This window comes from Entelurus aequoreus, linkage group LG26 (assembly GCF_033978785.1).
Source record: "Entelurus aequoreus isolate RoL-2023_Sb linkage group LG26, RoL_Eaeq_v1.1, whole genome shotgun sequence".
Classification (NCBI taxonomy): Eukaryota; Metazoa; Chordata; class Actinopteri; order Syngnathiformes; family Syngnathidae; genus Entelurus; species Entelurus aequoreus.
In genome coordinates, this window is record NC_084756.1 from 33,716,772 (window position 1) to 33,738,998 (window position 22,227).

The 22,227-nt window shown below is 38.9% G+C and overlaps 2 protein-coding genes across 3 annotated transcripts in view; both read left to right on the top strand.

Annotated features, from left to right (window-relative positions):
- Positions 1-597: 597 nt before the first annotated feature.
- On the top strand, positions 598-12,379 carry LOC133643091 (coiled-coil domain-containing protein 174-like). 2 transcript variants are annotated; one of them, XM_062037499.1, is made up of 11 exons: positions 598-871; positions 987-1,097; positions 1,165-1,265; positions 4,242-4,300; positions 4,376-4,517; positions 4,587-4,682; positions 6,000-6,133; positions 6,208-6,302; positions 7,336-7,483; positions 7,557-7,691; positions 11,580-12,379. In XM_062037499.1, the coding sequence occupies exons 1-11, from the start codon at positions 830-832 to the stop codon at positions 12,245-12,247; spliced, it is 1,731 nt and encodes a 576-aa protein (XP_061893483.1). In that variant the 5' UTR covers positions 598-829; the 3' UTR covers positions 12,248-12,379. The 2 variants fall into 2 exon arrangements, with proteins under 2 accessions (XP_061893483.1, XP_061893482.1); XM_062037498.1 differs by having other exon boundaries at positions 669-871; positions 5,997-6,133.
- Positions 12,251-22,227, top strand: part of LOC133643089 (FYVE, RhoGEF and PH domain-containing protein 5-like) — a 79,160-nt gene continuing 69,183 nt past the window's right edge. Inside the window, exons 1-2 of the mRNA XM_062037496.1 lie at positions 12,251-12,273; positions 16,736-16,934. The gene's annotated coding sequence lies outside the window, so the exon portion shown is untranslated. The remainder of the gene's footprint in view (positions 12,274-16,735; positions 16,935-22,227) is intronic.

Genomic DNA, 22,227 nt, shown 5'->3' on the forward strand with positions numbered 1-22,227 from the left:
AATAACAAAAAGACATCATACATGACCAACACACATTTACAGGCTTGTCAGACAGGCATGCTGTTAGTGGTGTAGTGGGTGAGTGATATCCTGGACTATCGTGTTTGCCAGTCGAATGATGGACCTGTGGTTTGATTCTGAAATGTTGGGTGTGGGTAGGCCGAAGATTTTAGCTGCTATGTTTGTAATGCGTGTGAGTTTGGTCCGGTTGGTTACAGTAAGCATAGTGAAAAAACATGTGTAACAGTACATAAGGATGGGTTGAACAATGCTTTGGTAAAGTAATAACAGGAGGTGAGGTGCAACATAGTCCTTCAAGTTTACGGATGGCTGACAGTCTTTGTTGACTTCTTTTTTGAAGGTCCGTGGTGTGTTGATCAAAGGTGAGTTTATTGTCCAAGGTTACGCCTTATACGGTAGATTACTGGTTTGCAAAAAATATTTTGACCCAAATAGGTGAAATTAGATCATCTCAGTGATGGAAAAACACTGGTCTAGCGGACGTGATGTTTTGCAGGGTTTTTTCCCCCAATTTATTTAACAGTAACATTAACTTGCTTTGTTTACTTGAAGCATCACACGCTAAATGTTGATCATCCATTGCACGTAAAAAACATTGTTTAGCTATTCAGTTGGTTTCCACGAATATGTCAAACTGTGACCGAGTGCTGCTTTCCCCACAATGATAGCTGGTGTAGTGCATGAGTGTGGCCACTGGTTGGCGGTGTAGCAACATTGCCGACAAGCTAAACCGTAGAAGAAGACTAAAAGCTAATGATGTACACTTACTGCGACATTTTGCTAATGTGAGACAGAAAAGACATTAAAAATGGACAAAAAGAAGAAGCCGTTTGACGTGACAGCCTCTTCGGTAAGTATGCATTTTCACAAATCTCGTCAGCGCCGTTTGACGAAGTAAAGTGAGCAAATGTACCCTTTAGCAAACCAGCTAAAGTGCTAACGTCAAGTTGTACTTGTTTCATTAGCTGGTGGACCTGAAAGCTGAACTGTACAGAAAGCAGGAGCAATTCAAGCAGGAGAGACTTGGACAAGAACACAGTAGCGCTGGATATAAAGCACCGAAAGTGAAAGTGAAGGTAGGTTACATGCTAAAGGAAATGTCCTATGCAGTCCGGCCAAATGAATGATTCAATGCCTCTGTAGAAACCTACCGTTTGGAACAAGCAAAACTCTGGTGTTTCTGCAAGAGCTGACAAAGATGCAGAGCAACTGGCTGAGGAGCAGCAAAGCATTGACAATGCAAGGTACGTTTTTTTTAAAACTGCTTTCTACGACCAAACACAGAAAATATCTAAAATCAGAAACCATTAAAAAAATGCAAGGAGTAAATTCTGCAACAACAAACGCTGCAGCGTGACAAACTTCAGTAAGAAAAATACTGAAAATGGCAAAAACGTATAGACTTTCCCCCCGCCAGAATAAAAAAAATAAACAATTCCATGGGAGAAACTTGCAAGTTAAAGAATATTCGTCCCTTTTGACATGAGCGGGATACAGTTATATATCGCTGTATCGATCCGTTGTGGTGAAGAAGGAGCTGAGCCGGAAGGCAAAGCTCTCAATTTACCGGTCGATCTACGTTCCCATCCTCACCTATGGTCATGAGCTTTGGGTTATGACCGAAAGGACAAGATCACGGGTACAAGCGGCCGCAATGAGTTTCCTCCGCCGGGTGGCGGGTCTCTCCCTTAGAGATAGGGTGAGAAGCTCTGCCATCCGGGGGGAGCTCAAAGTAAAGCCGCTGCTCCTCCACATGGAGAGGAGCCAGTTGAGGTGGTTCGGGCATCTGGTCAGGATGCCACCCGAACGCCTCCCTAGGGAGGTGTTTAGGGCACGTCCGACCGGTAGGAGGCCACGGGGAAGACCCAGGACACGTTGGGAAGACTATGTCTCCCGGCTGGCCTGGGAACGCCTCGGGATCCCCCGGGAGGAGCTGGACGAAGTGGCTGGGGAGAGGGAAGTCTGGGCTTCCCTGCTGTCCCCGCGACCCGAATCGATTCTCATTTTTAAAAAATCTATTTATTTTATTTATTTATTTCATTTTTTATTTATTTTTAAGTTAATCAATCCAACAGGACAATACACAGCAATACCATAACAATGCAATCCAATTCCAAAACCAAAACCACTCAGAACTAGGGATGATACTCAAAACCGGTTTTCCCGGTTGTTTGATAAGAAAAGAACCCAGTCCTCGGACTCGAATCCCTTTTTGAGAACTGGTACCCGTTATCGAGACCACTATAGTAAAGAAAAAGAGTGGAAATGCTCCGTGGGACATCACAAGAAATTACGTCATGTAGCTCAGTCATTAGGCGCAGATAGGGAAAGCAGGAAAACAATGGATGGGAAAAAGCGCTCCAAGGTGTAATAAAGTTCGAAGCAAAAGGTATAATCCAACGAATAACTTTACTGAGAGATTTTAGCAGGGTAAAAACACATGACGAACACTTTTACGACCAACCGGAAACATAGCAACCAGGCTAGCAACGCACCTCCTTTACGGCAGCTGTCGCAACGTTCTTAATGCAACCGCAGCACATACATATATATACAACATATCTCCCTTTTTGAACTTTTGTTTTTCTTTCCTTGTAAACAAAACAAAATCACACTGTATATGTGTTGTCTGTCTAATTATAAATAATGCAGACGAGGTGTGTTGGCTGACTTCTTGACGTTTACTTTCACAGCGTGGCAACATGCAACACTTTTCGGGGTGACCGCGCATGCTCGTAACTCCCGTTGCATGCTGGGTAGTGTAGTTGTTATATTCTCTAGCTCATAACATCTTTCCCCCATAAAGAAATAATGTTAACTCAATAAAGTGTATTTATTTTTTTAGATTTAACTTTTCATTTTTTAGCATTGTAACCACATTTGCAAACAACTTTTCTCCTCTTAGAATTTTCTTTCAATAGAGAAATAAAGTGCAAAAATGTCAAAGCATCATAACTAACAGTTATGTCAAATAGCAGCAGAAGTGCACTTTTTGGAGAGCCGTATTTTCAGTTTTGTGCCCAAGGGACTGATTTTATTTAACACTATATTATTATTTATACACCTATAGTGATCACAGAGACAGCTTGTTTTTGTGTTACTGTATATATTTGTTTCTCTGAAAAATCCCACTTAATATTCTTTGGGTAACAACAGTCAATATTTATTTATTTTATTTAATTTTTTTAGGTGGGTAACAGTCAATATTTATTTATTTATTAGATTTTATTTTTTTATTATATAATAAAAGTGAGCTTTTGTTAAACCAAATATTGTGTGTTTTTTTCCATATACAACAACCTATCTGGACTCGATAAGAGAATCGATAAGGAATCGGTTCGATAAGAGGATTCGATAATAGGCTCGAACTCGATAATTCCTTATCAAACATCATCCCTACTCAGAACTGCAATAAACAGAGCAATTGAGAGGAGACACAAACACGACACCGAACAAACCAAAAGTAGTAAAACAAAAATGATTATTATCAACAACAGTATCAATATTAGTTACAATTTCAACATAGCAGTGATTAAAAATCCCTCATTGACATTATCATTAGACATTTATAAAAATAAAAATAAAAGAACAATAGTGTCACAGTGGCTTACACTTGCATCGCATCTCATAGGCTTGACAACACACTGTGTCCAATATTTTCACAAAGATAAAATAAGTCACAGTTTTGGTTCATTTAATAGTTAAAACAAATTTACATTATTGCAATCAGTTGATAAAACATTGTCCTTTACAATTATAAAAGCTTTTTACAAAAATCTACTACTCTGCTTGCATGTCAGCAGACTGGGGTAGATCCTGCTGAAATCTATGTATTGAATGAATAGACAATCCTTTTGAATCGGGGAAAAAAATCGATTTTGAATCGAATCGTGACCCCAAAAATCGATATCGAATCGTGGGACACCCAAAGATTCGCAGCCCTAATGTGTACTATTGACTTTATTGTGATTTAAACAATTGTATGTAATAAAAGACAATAAGGGACTAGCAAAAATGTGTGTTGATATTATTACTGTCAATAGCACTCACCATAAATATATTTAAAATTTACGGCCAATCTCACTCATGGATGATTGGTATTGGAATTGGCATCATAAAACCCTGATCGGAATATCCCCAGTTAAAATGTTAACGATACCCACCTGCAGTCCTAAAGGACATAATTGAATGGCACCTGACCAGTTTTTTGTTCCCGTCAGGAGCAAGCTGGAGGAGAAAGCCAAACTCTACGAGCAGATGACGAAAGGAGACTTTCCAGGTTGGTCATATGTGACACTCCCACTTGCATCTCGTTTGAAATGCCTGCTATTGACAGTGTCTTGAAATGTGTCAGATGAAGAAACCGAGGGTTTGTACCTGGTGGATTTTGCTCAGAAGATTATTGACAAAAGAAGAGAAGGACGCGCAGAAAGTGAGGACGAAGAAACGGGAAGATTGTCTCCTATTCCCCCTCCTCAGAACCCGGATGAGGAATGGTAATAGTCCATCTTTGTATCGGTTTCCACGATGTTGACCGGATTAATCACCTGAAATCATCTTTGCAGGGTGGACTTTGTGGACGCTTTGGGACGATCTCGCCGGTGTATGAAGAAGGACTTGCCAGATTTTAAGAAACTAGACCAAGACCTTCATGGAAATGGGTAATCGACATTCAAGAAACATTTTAAAGGCCTACTGAAATGCGATTTTCTTATTTAAACGGGGATAGCAGGTCCATTCTATGTGTCATACTTGATCATTTCGCGATATTGCCATATTTTTGCTGAAAGGATTTAGTAGAGAACATCGACGATAAAGTTCGCAACTTTTGGTCGCTTGCCTGTACCGGAAGTAGCAGACGATATGCGCGTGACGTCACAGGTTGTGGAGCTCCTCACATCTGCACATTGTTTACAATCATGGCCACCAGCAGCGAGAGCGATTCGGACCGAGAAAGCGACAATTACCCCATTAATTTGAGCGAGGATGAAAGATTTGTGGATGAGGAAAGTGAGAGTGAAGGACTAGAGGGCATTGGAAGCGATTCAGATAGGGAAGATGCTGTGAGAGGCGGGTGGGACCTGATATTCAGCTGGGAATGACTAAAACAGTAAATAAACACAAGACATATATATACTCTATTAGCCACAACACAACCAGGCTTATATTTAATATGCCACAAATTAATCCCGCATAACAAACACCTCCCCCCTCCCGTCCATATAACCCGCCAATACAACTCAAACACCCGCACAACACACTCAATCCCACAGCCCAAAGTACCGTTCACCTCCCCAAAGTTCATACAGCACATATATTTCCCCAAAGTCCCCAAAGTTACGTACGTGACATGCACATAGCGGCACGCACGTACGGGCAAGCGATCAAATGTTTGGAAGCCGCAGCTGCGTACTCACGGTACCGCGTCTGCGTATCCAACTCAAAGTCCTCCTGGTAAGAGTCTCTGTTGTCCCAGTTCTCCACAGGCCAATGGTAAAGCTTGACTGTCATCTTTCGGGAATGTAAACAATGAAACACCGGCTGTGTTTGTGTTGCTGCAGCCGGCCGCAATACACCGCTTCCCACCTACAGCTTTCTTCTTTACTGTCTCCATTGTTCATTGAACAAATTGCAAAAGATTCACCAACACAGATGTCCAGAATACTGTGGAATTTTGCGATGAAAACAGACGACTTAATAGCTGGCCACCATGCTGTCCCAAAATGTCCTCTACAATCTGTGACGTCACGCGCAAACGTCATCATACCGAAGCGTTTTCAGCAGGATATTTCGGCGCGAAATTTAAAATTGCACTTTAGTAAGCTAACCCGGCCGTATTGGCATGTGTTGCAATGTTAATATTTCATCATTGATATATAAACTATCAGACTGCGTGGTCGGTAGTAGTGGCTTTCAGTAGGCCTTTAAGGCACTGATTGACATGCCGTACATCCTTTTTAATGTGTTCTATCTAGAAGAGTGCCCACTGACAAGACCTTACTGTCAGAGGACATGCGCCGAGACCTCCAGAGGCAGGAGTGGGAGCGAGAAGAAGAGGAGGCCATGAAGAAGCCCGTTGGACCCCTTCACTACGAAGACATCAGGGCCCAAGGTTAGCAATGGATGTGGCTTTACTGGTTTGGAGTTCCAAGTTCTTCATCTTGGTACTTTTGTGTCGACCGTCAGAGGCTCGGGACCTGGGTGTTGGCTACTTTGCCTTCGCTCAGGACGAGGAGAATCGGGCAAAGCAGAGGAAGACCTTAGACATGCTGAGGGATCAGGTGAGCGACTGCATTTGAATTTGTCACATGTTACAAATATATAATGTGCATGCAATATCTTCTCAAAGGACAGTACTATGGAATTGAAACTTGGACATAGTTTAGAGTAGTCAGGGTACAGCTTGCATAGATTTACTTATCCACTGAAAATGAGTCAAAACCCAGCCATTATTGTGTAGATGCAGTAGAGGGAAACACAAGTAGTGGTGTCTTGATCCAATAATAAAAATAAGTGCCAGATTATATCGGCTTGCCTCTAAAATCTCATATATAATTGCTCTGATACGAGCAGCGCCTTTAATTGTGCAGAGCTACACAAGAGCTTAGTACACACGCTAAACATAGTAATGAGTGTCCTTAATTGAACAATATTGCAGCCTAGCAGCTACACAGCAGCTAAGCACACAAGCTAGCCATACGTAACAGTGTTTGTGCTAGGAATCTTCAAAATGGGATCCCAGGGACCCCATCATAAAATGAGGTGCCGTTTTGGCATTTACCGGTACAGTAAAACACCGAAAAATCTACAGTTAATTTGCGGTAAAAAAAACAAAAAAAACTGGCAACTCTTGTGCCAAAATTTTGCTGTAAAATTGCATTTTTTTTTTATTTACAGTAAAATAAAAAAAAAGTAAATTTTACAGTAAAATTCTGGCAACTGAGCTGCCTTTTTTTAAGCATAGAAACAGCAGTACTATTTTTCCATTTACAGTAATATTTACTACATTTTGAGGTAAAATTATTGCAACTTACCATATTTATTTTACATTTTAGTTTTTTAAAACTCTACTAATAAAATGCATAACAAATTGTGTAATAATAATATTCACTGTTACAAACGGCCCTCTGGGGCCAAACAACTGCGGTGTGGCCCTCAGTGAAAACGACTTTGACACCTCTGCTCTATAGTATAACCCTTCTGTTGCTGAAATATAAGAAGCGTGCTTAATTTTGTGAATTCTTGTGTGTATTCCCATGTATTGTATGCATTATTGTACACAGTAAGTTGTACCATCATTGCCACTTTTGTCAGACAACCGACCAGCGCAGCAAGCGAGAACGACTGAAAGAGAAGAAGAAGGCCATCCTGCGAGCCAGACTGGCCAAAATAAAGCAGAGGAAGATTAAGGCGAAGGGCGGTGTTGTTTCAGAAGAAGAACCGGTCGAGGAAGAGAAGGAAGGTTAGAATCACACCATTCTTTGATCTGTTAGTAATGAAGACGTTTTATACATTTTATGAGTTGTTTCTCACAGAAGAGGAGGATGATATGGCGCCCTCGCCTCCACCACCAGAGGTCAGCATACTGAAGAAGGTGGAAGTGGAGATTCAGGAAAGGAGGGACACCAAACCTGGAGTCCCTTATGTCCGAGAATGGGACAGAGGCAAAGGTACAGTTGTGCTTTGCTGACTCCCCATAAATCTTTCTGCCGTAATGCATCAAGTATGTTAAGGCCTTGTAGGAGTCGGGCGACAACGCTGAAGGGTTGTAAAATGCTCTCAGAGAAAATGATTGTGAAGAAAAGCCTAAAAGAGGCGTTAAAGCAAACTATGGTGAGGAACAAAACGCAATCAGGCAGTCCTTGTTGCAATGATTTAACACTGTATAAGAAGCAAAGGAACTATGTTGTGGCGGAAGAGTACGTAGTTGCAAGAATACACATTCACGTGTAGCTAGTCTGAGGAAACATGGCACTTTTGTTTGTTTTCATGACCTTTTTTCCCCCCAAGCATACGGCGTACTATTCTGAAGGCAGTGCGTCAAAGAAAAGTGAAGCCAACACCATGAAAGTGATATTAGGATATCGTAAAATGGGAGAAATGTCAACCAACCAGGGAATTTTTCTAATCAAGTAGTCAAACAAAATTGTCTTTTAGATGTATATGAGACGCTCGAACATCTCATAAGGCACAGGTCACATTTAAGGCTGCAGCTAACGATTATTTTTCTATCGATTAATCAAAAGATTATTTTTTCGATTAATCTATAGATTATTTTTCCTTTTACCGATTGTTTTTTTATTTAAAATGAAGATGAAAAAATAAATGTAGGCCCGTTTTTTCAAAAGGCATGGCTTTTATTTACAAAAAAAAAAGGATGGCCACTCTGTCAACATTGACAACAACATGACAAAATATTCTGTAACAATGTAAACATTTAAAACTTTTAACATTCAACAAAATTAAAAGTAGATTGTTTGCTTTTTAATGTGTAAATATAAAAGTAAACATCCAGTGCAAATCTTAATATTCTGCAATAGTATAAGCATTTCAAAAGTAAAAGTATTGCTTATTTTGCTTTAAAATGTGCAAAAATAAAAATAAACATCCAATACAAAAAAGTGCAAAACGAAATATTCTGTAACAACAGTGTAAACATTTCAACAAAAGTAAAAGTATTGCTTTTTTTGCTTTAAAATGTGCAAAAATAACATAAACATCCAGCACAAAAAAGTGCCAATCTAAATATTCTGGAGCACTGTAAACATTAAGTATTGCTTTTAAAATGTGCAAAATAAACATCCAGTCCAACACAGTACACAATAACCAATTCTACTCATTCCAGTGAGTGACTAACAGTTGTAATGAAGAAAGGTTAGCATGTCTACATGCTCTGGGGTGAGGCTGGTTCTTTTCTTGTTAACAATATTCCCAGCAGCTGAAAATATGCGCTCAGAAGGGGTCGATGTGGCTGGAACTGAGAGGTAAGACCGAGCCAGCATTGCCAGATTTGGAAACCTTACCAACTAACTAACGTTAGCGTTAAAGAGGAGTGCGTCTTTGTAAACACTGAACAGGCACGCCAAACACGCCTCTCAGAGCGAAACGGTGCTTAAGTTTATGAATTTACAACGCAGATACAAATGACACATTCATGTTTTTGTGTAATGATGACAACGTATACTCACGCGGACGATTGACTAGTTGATGGTGATGGCAAGAACGCTGTCGGGTGTTTTCTTTTCAAATGTTCGTTCATAGCCGTGCTGCTATGATAGGCCATTTCCGCTCAACACAGTGTGCATACAACAACATTATTAGGCCGTTTATTGAAATACTCCCACACTTTTGACGACTTTTGTCGTGCTTTTTTCCCCTCGCTCGCACCGCTCGCATCGTCTGCTTTGCGCTCCGCCATGACGGTAATGTGACGTAAATATGCGACGCGTCGACGCACAAAGACGGCGTTGACGTATTTACGTAACCGATGATGTCGACTATGTCGACGCGTCGTTTCAGCCTTAGTCACATTCATAGCAAAGTATGTAAGGAGTGCGCAATAGGAAGAGAGATGCGTTATTCGTTATACACTGAATAAAAGGCGGGAGGGGGGGAGTAGGTTCAGTTTGGAGGGGGTTGAGAGCTAATGATGCAACTCAGTGGAAAGTGCCCACACTGGGAACATTTGTGCATTGTTAAATGAGCAACAAGAAGGGAGAAGAGATACTTTCAGTGAGTCAATGCGGACAAGGTCACACAGCCGTTTGACTGTGACAACCAGGGCTGCAGCTATTGATTATTTTAGTAATCTATCCATTAGTTTGTTCGATTAATCGAGTCACTTGATAAAACATGCTTTATAGCCTCAATGTGAAAATAGTTTAAATAAATATTTTTCCTGCTTGCCATAACTTCCATTCTTAAATAAATGTAAGTCAACGTTGGAATATTTGCATTATTAAAACTTGAATAAATTATTAGTAAATAAAATAATTTTAATTAAATAATTTAATTTTAATTAAATAATTTAATTTATTTACTTAATTAATTATCCTCTACGCTGTTCGCCGCCCCACACATCACATCACACATACACCATCGCTCTCGTCACAATCATGTTTAACTCCCAAGGAATTACACTTGGTAGACTGTGCTCTTTGTTCCATGCAAACATTTAGTTTATCAGTAAGTGGAATTGAATTATGGAACATATTAATAAACAATGTACTAATATGATCCAGTTAAAGAAACTGTTCAAATTCAAAGTGTTTACAAAGTACAAGTAAGAATAATTCTGATCAACATTTTGAACCTTATTAAAAATGAGGTAATCTTATTCATCTCATTTGTGAATTACAAATATGTATTTAAGTATTTATTGAGAGCTTTAATATTTATGGAGTTAAATTGTTTACAATTTAAGAACAGGAAGTGAATGTGTTAGCAATTGCTATGAAATGGAAAAAGATTAATACGATCTGTTTTTTCATAATCCTTTTCGGACATATTGTGAAGAGAAACTGGGAAATATGTGATGCATCATATTGTAACTGCATGCATCTTCCAAATAAACTTAAGTCATAAACAATGACTATTAACGATTAACTAAAAATATAAACAAGTACTTAAATAACTACTCTGATATGTTCAAGGGGAATAAAGCAAAAGCAAACAGATGACGACGTGAACATGAGTTGGTACATTGACAGTGACAGATAAGTTATTTAAGAGCATTCATTAGATTGATAGACTGAGGGAAGAAACTGTTTTTATTAGAGATGTCCAATAATATCGGCCTGCCGATATTATCGGCCGATAAATGCTTTAAAATGTAATATCGGAAATTATCGGTATCGTTTTTTTTTTTTTTTTAATAAGATTTTTTTATTTTTTTATTAAATCAACATAAAAACACATGATACACTTACAATTAGTGCACCAACCCAAAAAACGTCCCTCCCCCATTTACACTCATTCACACTCATTCACACAAAAGGGTTGTTTCTTTCTGTTATTAATATTCTGGTTCCTACATTATATATCAATACAGTTTGCAAGGGATACAGTCCGTAAGCACACATGATTGTGCGTGCTGCTGCTCCACTAATAGTACTAACCTTTAACAGTTCATTTTACTCATTTTCATTAATTACTACTTTCTATGTAACTGTTTTTATATTGTTTTACTTTAATTTATTCATATTATTTTATTTTATAATTTTTTTTAAAAAGGACCTTATCTTCACCATACCTGGTTGTCCAAATGAGGCATATTAATGTGTTAATTCCACAACTGTATATATCGGTATCGGTTGATATCGGTATAGGCAATTAAAGAGTTGGACAATATTGGAATATCGGATATCGGCAAAAAGCCATTATTGGACATCCCTAGTTTTTATGACAGGTTGTTTTGGCATACAGTGATTTGTAAGACCTGCTGAAGGTGAGGAGTTTGAAGAGTTTGTAACAAATACTCTGTTTGTTAATACATTCGAAGCCAGTCATGGTTTTAATAACAACACATTTTTACAATGTTTTTACTTTTTGTATCCCAGAATCCATGTTCAGTGAGTGGAAAGGCCGGCGTCAGGATGAGCGAGAGTCCGAGTTTGCGCCTCCCTCCGCATACTTTTCCGAGGAGTGGCGTCCAAGACATGCAAAGACACGCATCCCAGAAAAGAAGATTCCTAAAATGTCATTTAAGGGGACACAAGGCCCGGATGAGACCACTGAGAAAAAGGACGATCCGCAGCCTGCTGCTAAAGTTGCTCCCCCTCCTCTCCCTCATCCTCCTACACAAAACCCCCCAGTCCAACCACAGCCTCCGCCCCCATGTCGCCCTCCCGCTCCTCCCCCTGCCAACCGCCACTATCCCCCTCCTCCTATGTATCCACATTTTGCTCCTCCCCAATTTGTATGTCCACCTTTCCCATTTCCCCACTTACGGCCTCCCTGCCAAAACCAGTACCCTCCACAGTGTCCACCCCCTATGCCGCGTCCCTTCCAGTTCCAGCCGCCCCCGCGACCCACAAACCCCATCCCACCTCAGCCGGCCCCAGGACCCATGGACCCCGTCCTACCTCAGCCGGCCCCGCGACCCACGGACCCCGTTCTACCTCAGCCGCCCCCGCAACCCACAGAGGTTCCACAGGCTCAGCAGCCCCCTCAAGGCTCCTCCCAATGTCTGGATGACATGTTGTCTTTCTACAGGAACGCCACCTGATAAAGTGTGTGGAGAAAGTCAAGAAGGTAATCTCTTTTATATGAAATTCACACATGTGAGTAACAACATCAAGTGAGATGTTGTCAAACATCCCACTTCACTCATTTAGTATTTAATAAATGGAAGCAAATATTCAGACTTGGTTTATTGGGGAAATAGAACGGCAAGGAGCACTGAGTGGCCACTTTATTAGAGACACTATTGAGAGCCAATACAATCACTGTATAGAAATATTAGATGCAGCTTTCAGTTTGATGGATGCAAACTACAAGCACAATAATGAACATACAGTTGCAAGAAAAAGTATGTGAACCCTTTGGGATTACTGGGATTTTTACATAAATAGGGCATAAAATGTGTTCTGGGGCCGTATTTATCAAGCTTCTTAGAATTACTCCTAAGAAGTCTGCTAAGAGGTGACTTAAGAGTAAATAAATTCTTCGCTGAAAGCTGCACTTAAAAGTTAGTTATCAAGCGTCTTACTCACACTTTCAGCCAAGTGTAGGACTGAATCTTAAGTGTCACACTCAGAGCTGAATTACGACATTACTATGTGCCGTAAACGGAATTTTAGGTGACGTCATTTCTGTGTCCATAGAAATGACCAATCACGGAAGGGAATCCCTTGTCTAAGAATAAAGAAATATCTTAGAAATATTTATGTGGACAATGGGAGTTTATATTTTGACAATAAACTACAAAATAATACAAAACAAACAATATTGGCAATGAATCAAAAATAAATGTTTTCTTTTTGTTGCACCTTTCCTGCTTCCTGTTCCCAGACCGTAGTCGAAGAGTGCAGGGGAGACATTTCTCCAGGATGTATGCTCGGGGCAACACCCTTCACTTTACCCGGCAGTGGGTCTCCACAGCGGACGACTTTAGAGTGAATGATGAGTCCGGCGATTAATTGCAAATCTTGCTTTATTGATTGCACACAGCCAATCCAACACAAAACAAACTAGTCCCCGCCCGCACTCACGCTACCGCTCCCTCTCTTCTCTCGCCCACACACTCACTGACGTCACTCACCTCACATGCTGTCACCTATTAAAGGGCCACACACACACATACGCTACTCCTCATAACATTTTCTTTCCAATTCATTAATTACCGTAGGCAACTAACTTGAAACTGGTGTGGGTGGCTCTATATATATACTAGCCCACTGCAGCCACATGCAGAAATCAACAAGGAATCGAAAATTATTAAATCTGTGACAAAAATAATACCCACTCTGTCTAAACGATACCGTTTGATCAGCTGCTCGTCATCAAACAAAGCCAAGACATCCTTCCGCTCCCTGAACGTTGGCGCACGTCTCTCTCGCCTCAGTGCCATCCCCTGCTGGCAACTCCTAACCACTTAAGACACCTCTGAAGGTCTCTTAAATATCGTGGAGAGTAGGAGTGATTCTTAGACTTAAGAAAGTTGATAAATAGCTTTTATTCTTAAGTTTGAGAGTAGGACTAAATTTCGCAAATTCTCAGGACTTAAGTGTAAAATGGCACTGTAAGACGCTTGATAAATACGGCCCCTGATCTTCATCCAAGTCACAACAATAGACAGTCTTTTATTTATTTTTTTAGTTATTCGCACAATGAGTAATGAGGAATACGTAATACGAAATAAATGCAGGTGAGAAAAGAAACCCAAGCAGGGTTTATGCAAGGTTCTCACCTAAAGCAGTAAATTAACAAACAAAATTAAACATAGTATGTAAAAAATTACACAACAAGTAGTCTACCTTGTGTGGATAGTGAAGTATAGGGCTACATTATAAGGTAGGAACAAATGGAGAATGTTGATTCCTCATGCTGGCCATTAATCTAAGTTTAAAGTTAGTGAGTGAAGATGAGGAGTTTGCAATACATAGGTGAGTATTCCACAGTAAAGGACCTCTGTGTTTAATGGAAAACTGGCTAAAAGTGATACGGCCAAAGATAGGACGGATATTATCAGTTTGTCTAGTATTAGGATCATGAATTTGCAAATTGGTCTTAAAATAATCTTTGAAATTGTACAACTGTATTTGTACATTAATAGGGAAGGCATTATTAGCTTAGTAAAAGCATATGTAGCTGTTTATTAATATTGTGCTGGATCACAATGAACTACACACACAAAGAGGCCAATGGGTGTATGATTATTCTACCAACAACCACTAGGTGCTGCTGTTTCTTCTTTTATTTCATTCTTCTTCCACAGCCAATCAAACTGAGTCTCGATGTCCTTTTATAATGACGCTTAGCCACTAGGACAGGGTTGCCCAAAATGCAGCCCTCTGGTATCCTCAATTAGGCCTGCAAGACGACGGCACAAGTTCCATTTCAATGAGCAACTTGACTGTGGGGGGTGTTTTCATAACAAATCTACATACCCAGGGGTTTGACAGGTGGCAGTTTGTTACCATCTTGTGGAACTCCGGTTAGTCACCATGATCTTTTTGTACTTGATCTCACTAGCACAGCATTACTTTATATGACCCGATCCAAACAACCTTTCCTAGTCATTGTGCAGGGAAAAAAAAATCAACCAGCACAAAAATTCAACACACGGTCACACACACAACACAACTTGCTCACTGAACTTTGTGGATATAATTAATGAAAAAGTCCTATCACCATAATTTTTTTTTCAATTACACCCATTTAAATAAATTGCAAGGCATGATGGTGAAAACAGGCAAAACACTCTCCACGCTTACCAATGTTTGACTTTTAACTGCTTAATATTTCTGATTACAAAGCTTTAAAGAGGTCGTCACGGAAGTAAACAAGGTAGGAGTTGAACTTTCACATACTCTTATTATTCTATTATAGTAATTATTAATTATATATGCTTTATATTATATGTAATCATGTAAATATACAGTATATACACGTGTATATACTGTACATGTGTGTATGTATATATATGTATTAATGTGTTTATATATACAGTATGTATGTATGTATATATGTATGAATGTGTATATATATATGTGTGTGTGTGTGTGTGTGTGTGAAATCCCCTGATCTGAACCCACATCCGGGCAAAGAAAAACTAAAAGCCAAAAATAGGGAAAAAGAAGAAATCTTGGGAAGGAGCCGTGCCGAGTGCATACAATTATTGACTTATTACGGTGTATTACTATAAAAAGAAAAATGGTAACCCTTCTTTTTAACAGTAAAATTCTGGCAACTGAGCAGCTGTTTTATGTTATGTTTTTTTACTGTAAAATCTGTTAATTACAATTTACAATTTAATGGACAACTTCCTTCGAAATCATAGGTCGGATATTTATTTTTATTTGAACAAAACACGTTTGTGATGTATGTTAGATGTGTTACATTATTAGGAAACAAAACAAATAGTTCATTGTTTTTACAGATTATAACTACAGTTTGTCAGATTTTTTTTTTTCTGAACAAAAAAAAAAGTTTGTAATACTTAATCATATATTTGTTACATTATTAGGAAACAAAACTAATAATTTTAATATTACAGATTATAACTATTTTCCATCAGATTTTTTTTTTTTTTGGAACAATTATTTGGAAACACAAAACTAATAGTTCGTCATTATTACAGATTATAACTACTTTCCAGCCTAAATTCACACAAATGTAACTAACAATTCATCACCTTAAGAACATTATTATTACAGGTTAACACATAAGTCAAGCACACAGTTGAGTATTCATTTTTATTTTAAGAAAATGTGTTCTGTTCAAATGATAATACATTTGTTACATTATAATATTGAGTAAAAATACGTGCAATTGCTGGCAGTAGATGTATTTATTTCTGTCAAAACGGAGAGAGCGATTATATCAGGTCAGAAAAGATAAAAGTACTTAATTGACCCGTATGGTTTCCAGGCTTTCACGGGCCACACAAAACGATGTGACGAGCCCGATTTGGCCCCCGGCCCTTGAGTTGGACACCTGTGCTTAATACCATGCAGATGGATATTATATAGGTTTTAACACTATGAGAGCTCTTCAGACATGAAATAACATCCATGTAGTCACCCTTTACACTCTTTTTTTTGAGCCAATCAGTGGCCACGATACTGAACGACACGCTCTGATTGGTTTGGTTTCATGTCGTGGCCAATACTACTGTAACTCTGGCCATTTTTTGGCTTCAAAATACTTATTTCAGTCCAAAAATACGTGGAATATGCTTTAAAAAAATATTGAGTGAAGCTGCAAAATTTAAAGTGCGACTGTCACGGCCCGGGCTCGTTCCAATGCGCACCTCCAAGAGCGCACCTGCGCACACCGCAGCTGCAATCAATCAGCACTCATCACACCTGTCGCCGATGAGCTTCCTGGGCTTCTTAAGCCAGTGCGGACCTGGCGTTCCGGGCCAGAACGTAGCGACCTGTCCTGTACAGTAAGCCCAACCTGTCAAGCTCTATGTATTCGTTTCTCTCTCTGTGTTTTCTCCCCCCATTGTGTTTATTCGTCTCGTGTCCTCCTTGTCGTCTCTCTGCAGCCTGCCACTGTTCCCACGTCCCAAGCCGTGAGTCTCGTCTCCCCGCTTTCCCTCTGGTTCCCTGGCTGCATCTTGGATCGCGACCTCCCGCCCGGACACAGACTTTTGACGCCTTGCTATAGACCCCGACTTCCTGCCTGTGCTCACGGACCTACGAGCCTGCCTCGCCCCTATTGGACACTAATGGTAACACACTATGGTAAATACTTGTATAGCGCTTTTCTACCTACGAGGTACTCAAAGCGCTTTGACACTATTTCCACATTCACCCATTCACACACACTTTCACACACTGATGGCGGGAGCTGCCATGCAAGGCGCTAACCACGACCCATCAGGAGCAAGGGTGAAGTGTCTTGCTCAAGGACACAACGGACGTGACTAGTTTGGTACACTGCAAAAAGTCAGTGTTCAAAATTAATCAATTAGGGATATTTTATTTGAACTAAGCAAAATTATCTGCCAATAGAACAAGAAAATTTGACTTGTCAAGACTTTCCAAAACAAGTAAAATTAGCTAACCTCAATGAACCCAAAAATACCTTAAAATAAGTATAATCTCACTAATAACTGTACTACTAAATGAGTATGTACTTTCTATTGTTTCATTGAAAAAAAAACAACAAAGTCCAATTGGCTGTCATCTGTTTTAATATGACACACAATTGTGTCAAAGTCATGATTTTTTTCTTTCATGCTTGAAATAAGAAATTATTACTTTAAAAAAGTAGTTTTATACTTGTGAGTGTTGATGACACAGCTTTGCAACAGTTGATATTCTAGTTTCAAGCATGTTTTACTCAATATATGTCATCAAATCTCAGCAACAAGCTGTAATATCTTACTGAGATCATTTAGGACCAAAACCCTTAAAACACTAACATAAAATCTGCTTAGTGAGAAGAATTATCTTATCAGACAGAAAATAAGCAAATATCACCCTTATTTGAGATATTTCATCTTACTTAGATTTCAGTTTTTGCAGTGTAGAAGCTGGGGATCGAACCAGGAACCCTCATGTTTCTGGCACGGCCGCTCTCCCAACCGCACCACGCCGTCCCCTACAGCTATTACAGCCAATCTCTACACTTAGTCACACACCGCACACATTTTGGATTAGTACACACACTTCATTTATTCCATCCATCCATTTCCTACCGCTTATTCCCTTAGGCTCCAGCGCCCCCCGCGACCCCGATCTCAGCTACAATCGGGCGGAAGGCGGGGTACACCCTGGACAAGTCGCCACCTCATCGCAGGGCCACTTCATTTATTATGTATATATATTAAGTACCGTATTTTTCGGACTATAAGTTGCAGTTTTTTTCATAGTTTGGCCGGGGGTGCGACTTATACCACAGGAGCGACTTATGTGTGAAATGATTAACACATTAGCGTAAAATATCAAATAATATTATTTATCTCATTCATGTAAGAGACTAGACCAGGGGTCGGCAACCCAAAATGTTGAAAGAGCCATATTGGACCAAAAATACAAAAACAAATCTGTCTGGAGCCGCAAAAAATTAAAAGCCATATTACATGTGTCATGAGATATACATTTAATTAAGAGGACTTAAAGGAAACTAAATGAGCTCAAATATAGCTACAAATGAGGCATAATGATGCAATATGTACATATCGCTAGCCTAAATAGCATGTTAGCATCGATTAGCTTGCAGTCATGCAGTGACCAAATATGTCTGATTAGCACTCCACACAAGTCAATAACATCAACAAAACTCACCTTTGTGCACTCATGCTCGACGTTAAAAGTGTGGTGGACAAAATGAGACAGAAAAAGAAGTGGCATAAAACACGTCCTAGAAAGTCGGAGAAAGTTATACATGTAAACAAACTATACGGTGAGTTCAAGGACCGCCAAAATTAGTAGCACAAAACGGCGCTCGCCAAATACTTGAATCAGTGAAGGACGTTTAATATAAACAGTGTGATTTGTAACAATTAGGGAGGTTTGTGTCATGTTTGTCCTCCTACAGAAACCATACTAAAACATAAAAATAGATTTTTTTCCCCTCATCTTTTTCTATTCTTCATACATTTTTGAAAAATCTCCAGAGAGCCACTAGGGCGGCGCTAAAGAGCCGCATGCGGCTCTAGAGCCGCGGGTTGCCGACCCCCGGACTAGACGTATAAGATTTCATGGGATTTAGCGATTAGGAGTGACAGATTGTTTGGTAAACGTATAGCATGTTCTATATGTTATAGTTATTTGAATGACTCTTACCATAATATGTTACGTTAACATACCAGGCACCTTCTCAGTTGGTTATTTATGCCTCATATAATGTACACTTATTCAACCTGTTGTTCACTATTCTTTAGACATTTTAAATTGCCTATCAAATGTCTATTCTTGGTGTTGGCTTTTATCAAATACATTTCCCCAAAAAAATGTGACTTATATATGTTTTTTTCCTTCCTTATTATGCATTTTGGGCTGGTGCGACTTATACTCCGCAGCGACTTATACTCCGAAAAATACGGTACATGTTTCCTAAGCTTTGAACCCTGCAGCTAGTAAGACAGTGCGGCTAATTGCTGGATTTTTCCTCGCTGACGGCCAAAATTAAAAATTGTTTTAGACCAGGGGTGTCCAAACTTTTTCCACTGAGGGCCGCACATTGAAAAATCAAAGCTAGCGGGGGCCATTTTGATATTTTTTATTTTAAAAACCAATACAATATATGTATAAAAAATATACATTTAGGCTTCCACTCAGGCTTGATCCCGGGGACCCCAAAGGGTTTTGGTCCAAAAAATATAAAAAATGTCATTATTCAGTATTAGTATTTGTGTTATTATTCAAGTTTTTAAATCTCTAGATCAACATTACGTCTATCTGTCAATATAACATTTTTTAAAGATTTAAATTGTATGCTCTTTTTTTCAAAGAAAACCCTTTTTTTTAATGAAAAAAACACAAAATATGCAATATTTTCACCCAATAAAATTTTTAAGTGGGATATTTGAGATTATATAATAATTGGAGCCTTAAAAAGGTCAATAACTCATAACACCATTGATTTTAATTCATTATTATTTTTTGAGCAATGACACTTAAAAACTAATCACACTAAAATTGTAGGGCATACAAAAGGGTCCTACTCATTAAAGTGTTAAAAAATAAATTATAATAATTTTTTTTTTGCTGTTTACTTTTAACACAATAATCTCGAGATCAACTTCAGATCTATCCATCAATTATAAGTTTATACACTCGTTCAAAAGTTTGGGGTCACCCAAACAATTTTGTGGAATAGCCTTCATTTCTAAGAACAAGAATAGACTGTCGAGTTTCAGATGAAAGTTCTCTTTTTCTGGCCATTTTGAGCGTTTAATTGACCCCACAAATGTGATGCTCCAGAAACTCAATCTGCTCAAAGGAAGGTCAGTTTTGTAGCTTCTGTAACGAGCTAAAGTGTTTTCAGATGTGTGAACATGATTGCACAAGTGTTTTCTAATCATCAATTAGCCTTCTGAGCCAATGAGCAAACACATTGTACCATTAGAACACTGGAGTGATAGTTGCTGGAAATGGGCCTTTATACACCTATGTAGATATTGCACCAAAAAGCAGACATTTGCAGCTAGAATAGTCATTTACCACATTAGCAATGTATAGAGTGTATTTCTTTCAAGTTAAGACTAGTTTAAAGTTATCTTCATTGAAAAGTACAGTGCTTTTCCTTCAAAAATAAGGACATCTCAATGTGACCCCAAACTTTTGAACGGTAGTGTATGTGGAACTCACTGGCACTTGGTGAGGTAGACCTGCCTGATCCAAAGTACAAAATACAAGAAGAACAATATGAACGTATTTGGTTAGATGTGGATGCATGGCACCCTGCTGAGAGGCATAATATAGTGACTCCCCTCCTAGCGAAGGGAGGTAACCAAAAATAGGTCTCACAATGATGCGGTGCACTTTAGGATAGTTAGGATCTTCAAAGCACTTTCCAGATTCTATTAGCATCGCAAACCTGATCCAAAAATGATTGGCTTTTTCCCAAAGAGGCCATCTCTTAATATCCCGGGGCGGTTTCCTAAGCGCTTTTTGGCGCCTCACTCTGGCATGCGTGATTTAACCAGTTGAGTCTTAATGACCTATTATCCTTAATGGGACCCGCGGCACTCCCTTCTCCCCTCCACTTGTTTTTATGTCCGTGCCTCGCAATCCAAGGACGGATCCTCGATTGAGCCAAAAAGCTCATCATGGGTTTTGGTCTCCGTCGGCTGCCTCGTAAACGACTTGTGCTGCACTCTGCTTGGCAAGCATGGCCGCCGTCCAATAGTCCTAACATGTTGCTTTGACATGGATGACTTGGATTCCCACTTTCTACGTCCTAGTCGGGTCGTTAAAGTGCCCAGAGGCTTAATTAAAACTCTTAACACCCTTGAGGACCTTGTTTAAGCTTGAACCATGACCACGGATCTCATGGTCACTGTCGGATCTTTTACTTTACTTCAAACCTTGGAGTCGTTTACGTTTCATTGGAATCCTGTACCACGGCAGACATGATGCACTTTAGAGTAGTCCGTGTACAGCTTGAATAGCCGTATAGATCTACTATCCATGGCAAATGAGTGAAGTCCACATTGTGTAAACAAATGGCAACACTCAAAAGTCCGTCAATCAAAGCACGGTCCTTCACACTCACTTTCTACGTTCCCATGGTAACAACAGAGTTATGTCCATCTCCAGCTATCAGCTAATGTTAGCTCACTGCGCCAACTGATATTTAAACGGTGCTTCCCTTAGGACGGGGGGGTGCAAACTTTTTGACTTGGGGGCCACATTGGGCTAAATACATTTTGGTTGATTTTTTTTTTTTTTGTTGTTTTTTATTTTATTTTATTTTTTATAATTTATTTATAAACTGCAACATGTACAAACAGCTGAGAAACAATAATCAAAATAAGTATGGTGCCAGTATGCTGTTTTTTTCCAATAAAATACTGGAAAGGATAGAAATGTAGTTTGTCTCTTTTATCCGATTATTAATCGATTAATCGAAGTAATAATTGACAGATTAATCGATTATCAAATTAATCGTTAGTTGCAGCGCTAATATATATATATTTATGTGTGTGTGTGTGTGTGTGTGTGTGTGTGTGTGTGTGTGTGTGTGTGTGTGTGTGTGTGTGTGTGTGTGTGTGTGTGTGTGTGTGTGTGTGTGTGTGTGTGTGTATATATATATTTATTTATTTATGTGTGTGTGTATATATATATATATATATATATATATATATATATATATATATATATATATTATGTATATATATATATATATATATATATATATATATATATATATATATATATATATATATATATATATATATATATATATATTATGTATATGTATGTGTGTATATGTATGTACTGTATGTATTTATATATGTATATATAAATTATATATGTACATATATACAGCATGTACATATATAGTACATATATACATATGCAG

Bases quoted from the DNA above. Each gene is read 5' to 3' on its own strand.
- LOC133643091 (XM_062037498.1), top strand. From the start codon at position 830: ATGGACAAAAAGAAGAAGCCGTTTGACGTGACAGCCTCTTCG. The intron at 872-986 runs GTAAGTATGCAT...TTGTTTCATTAG, and splicing joins TTGACGTGACAGCCTCTTCG to CTGGTGGACCTGAAAGCTGA. The intron at 7,692-11,579 runs GTACAGTTGTGC...TTTGTATCCCAG, and splicing joins AGAATGGGACAGAGGCAAAG to AATCCATGTTCAGTGAGTGG.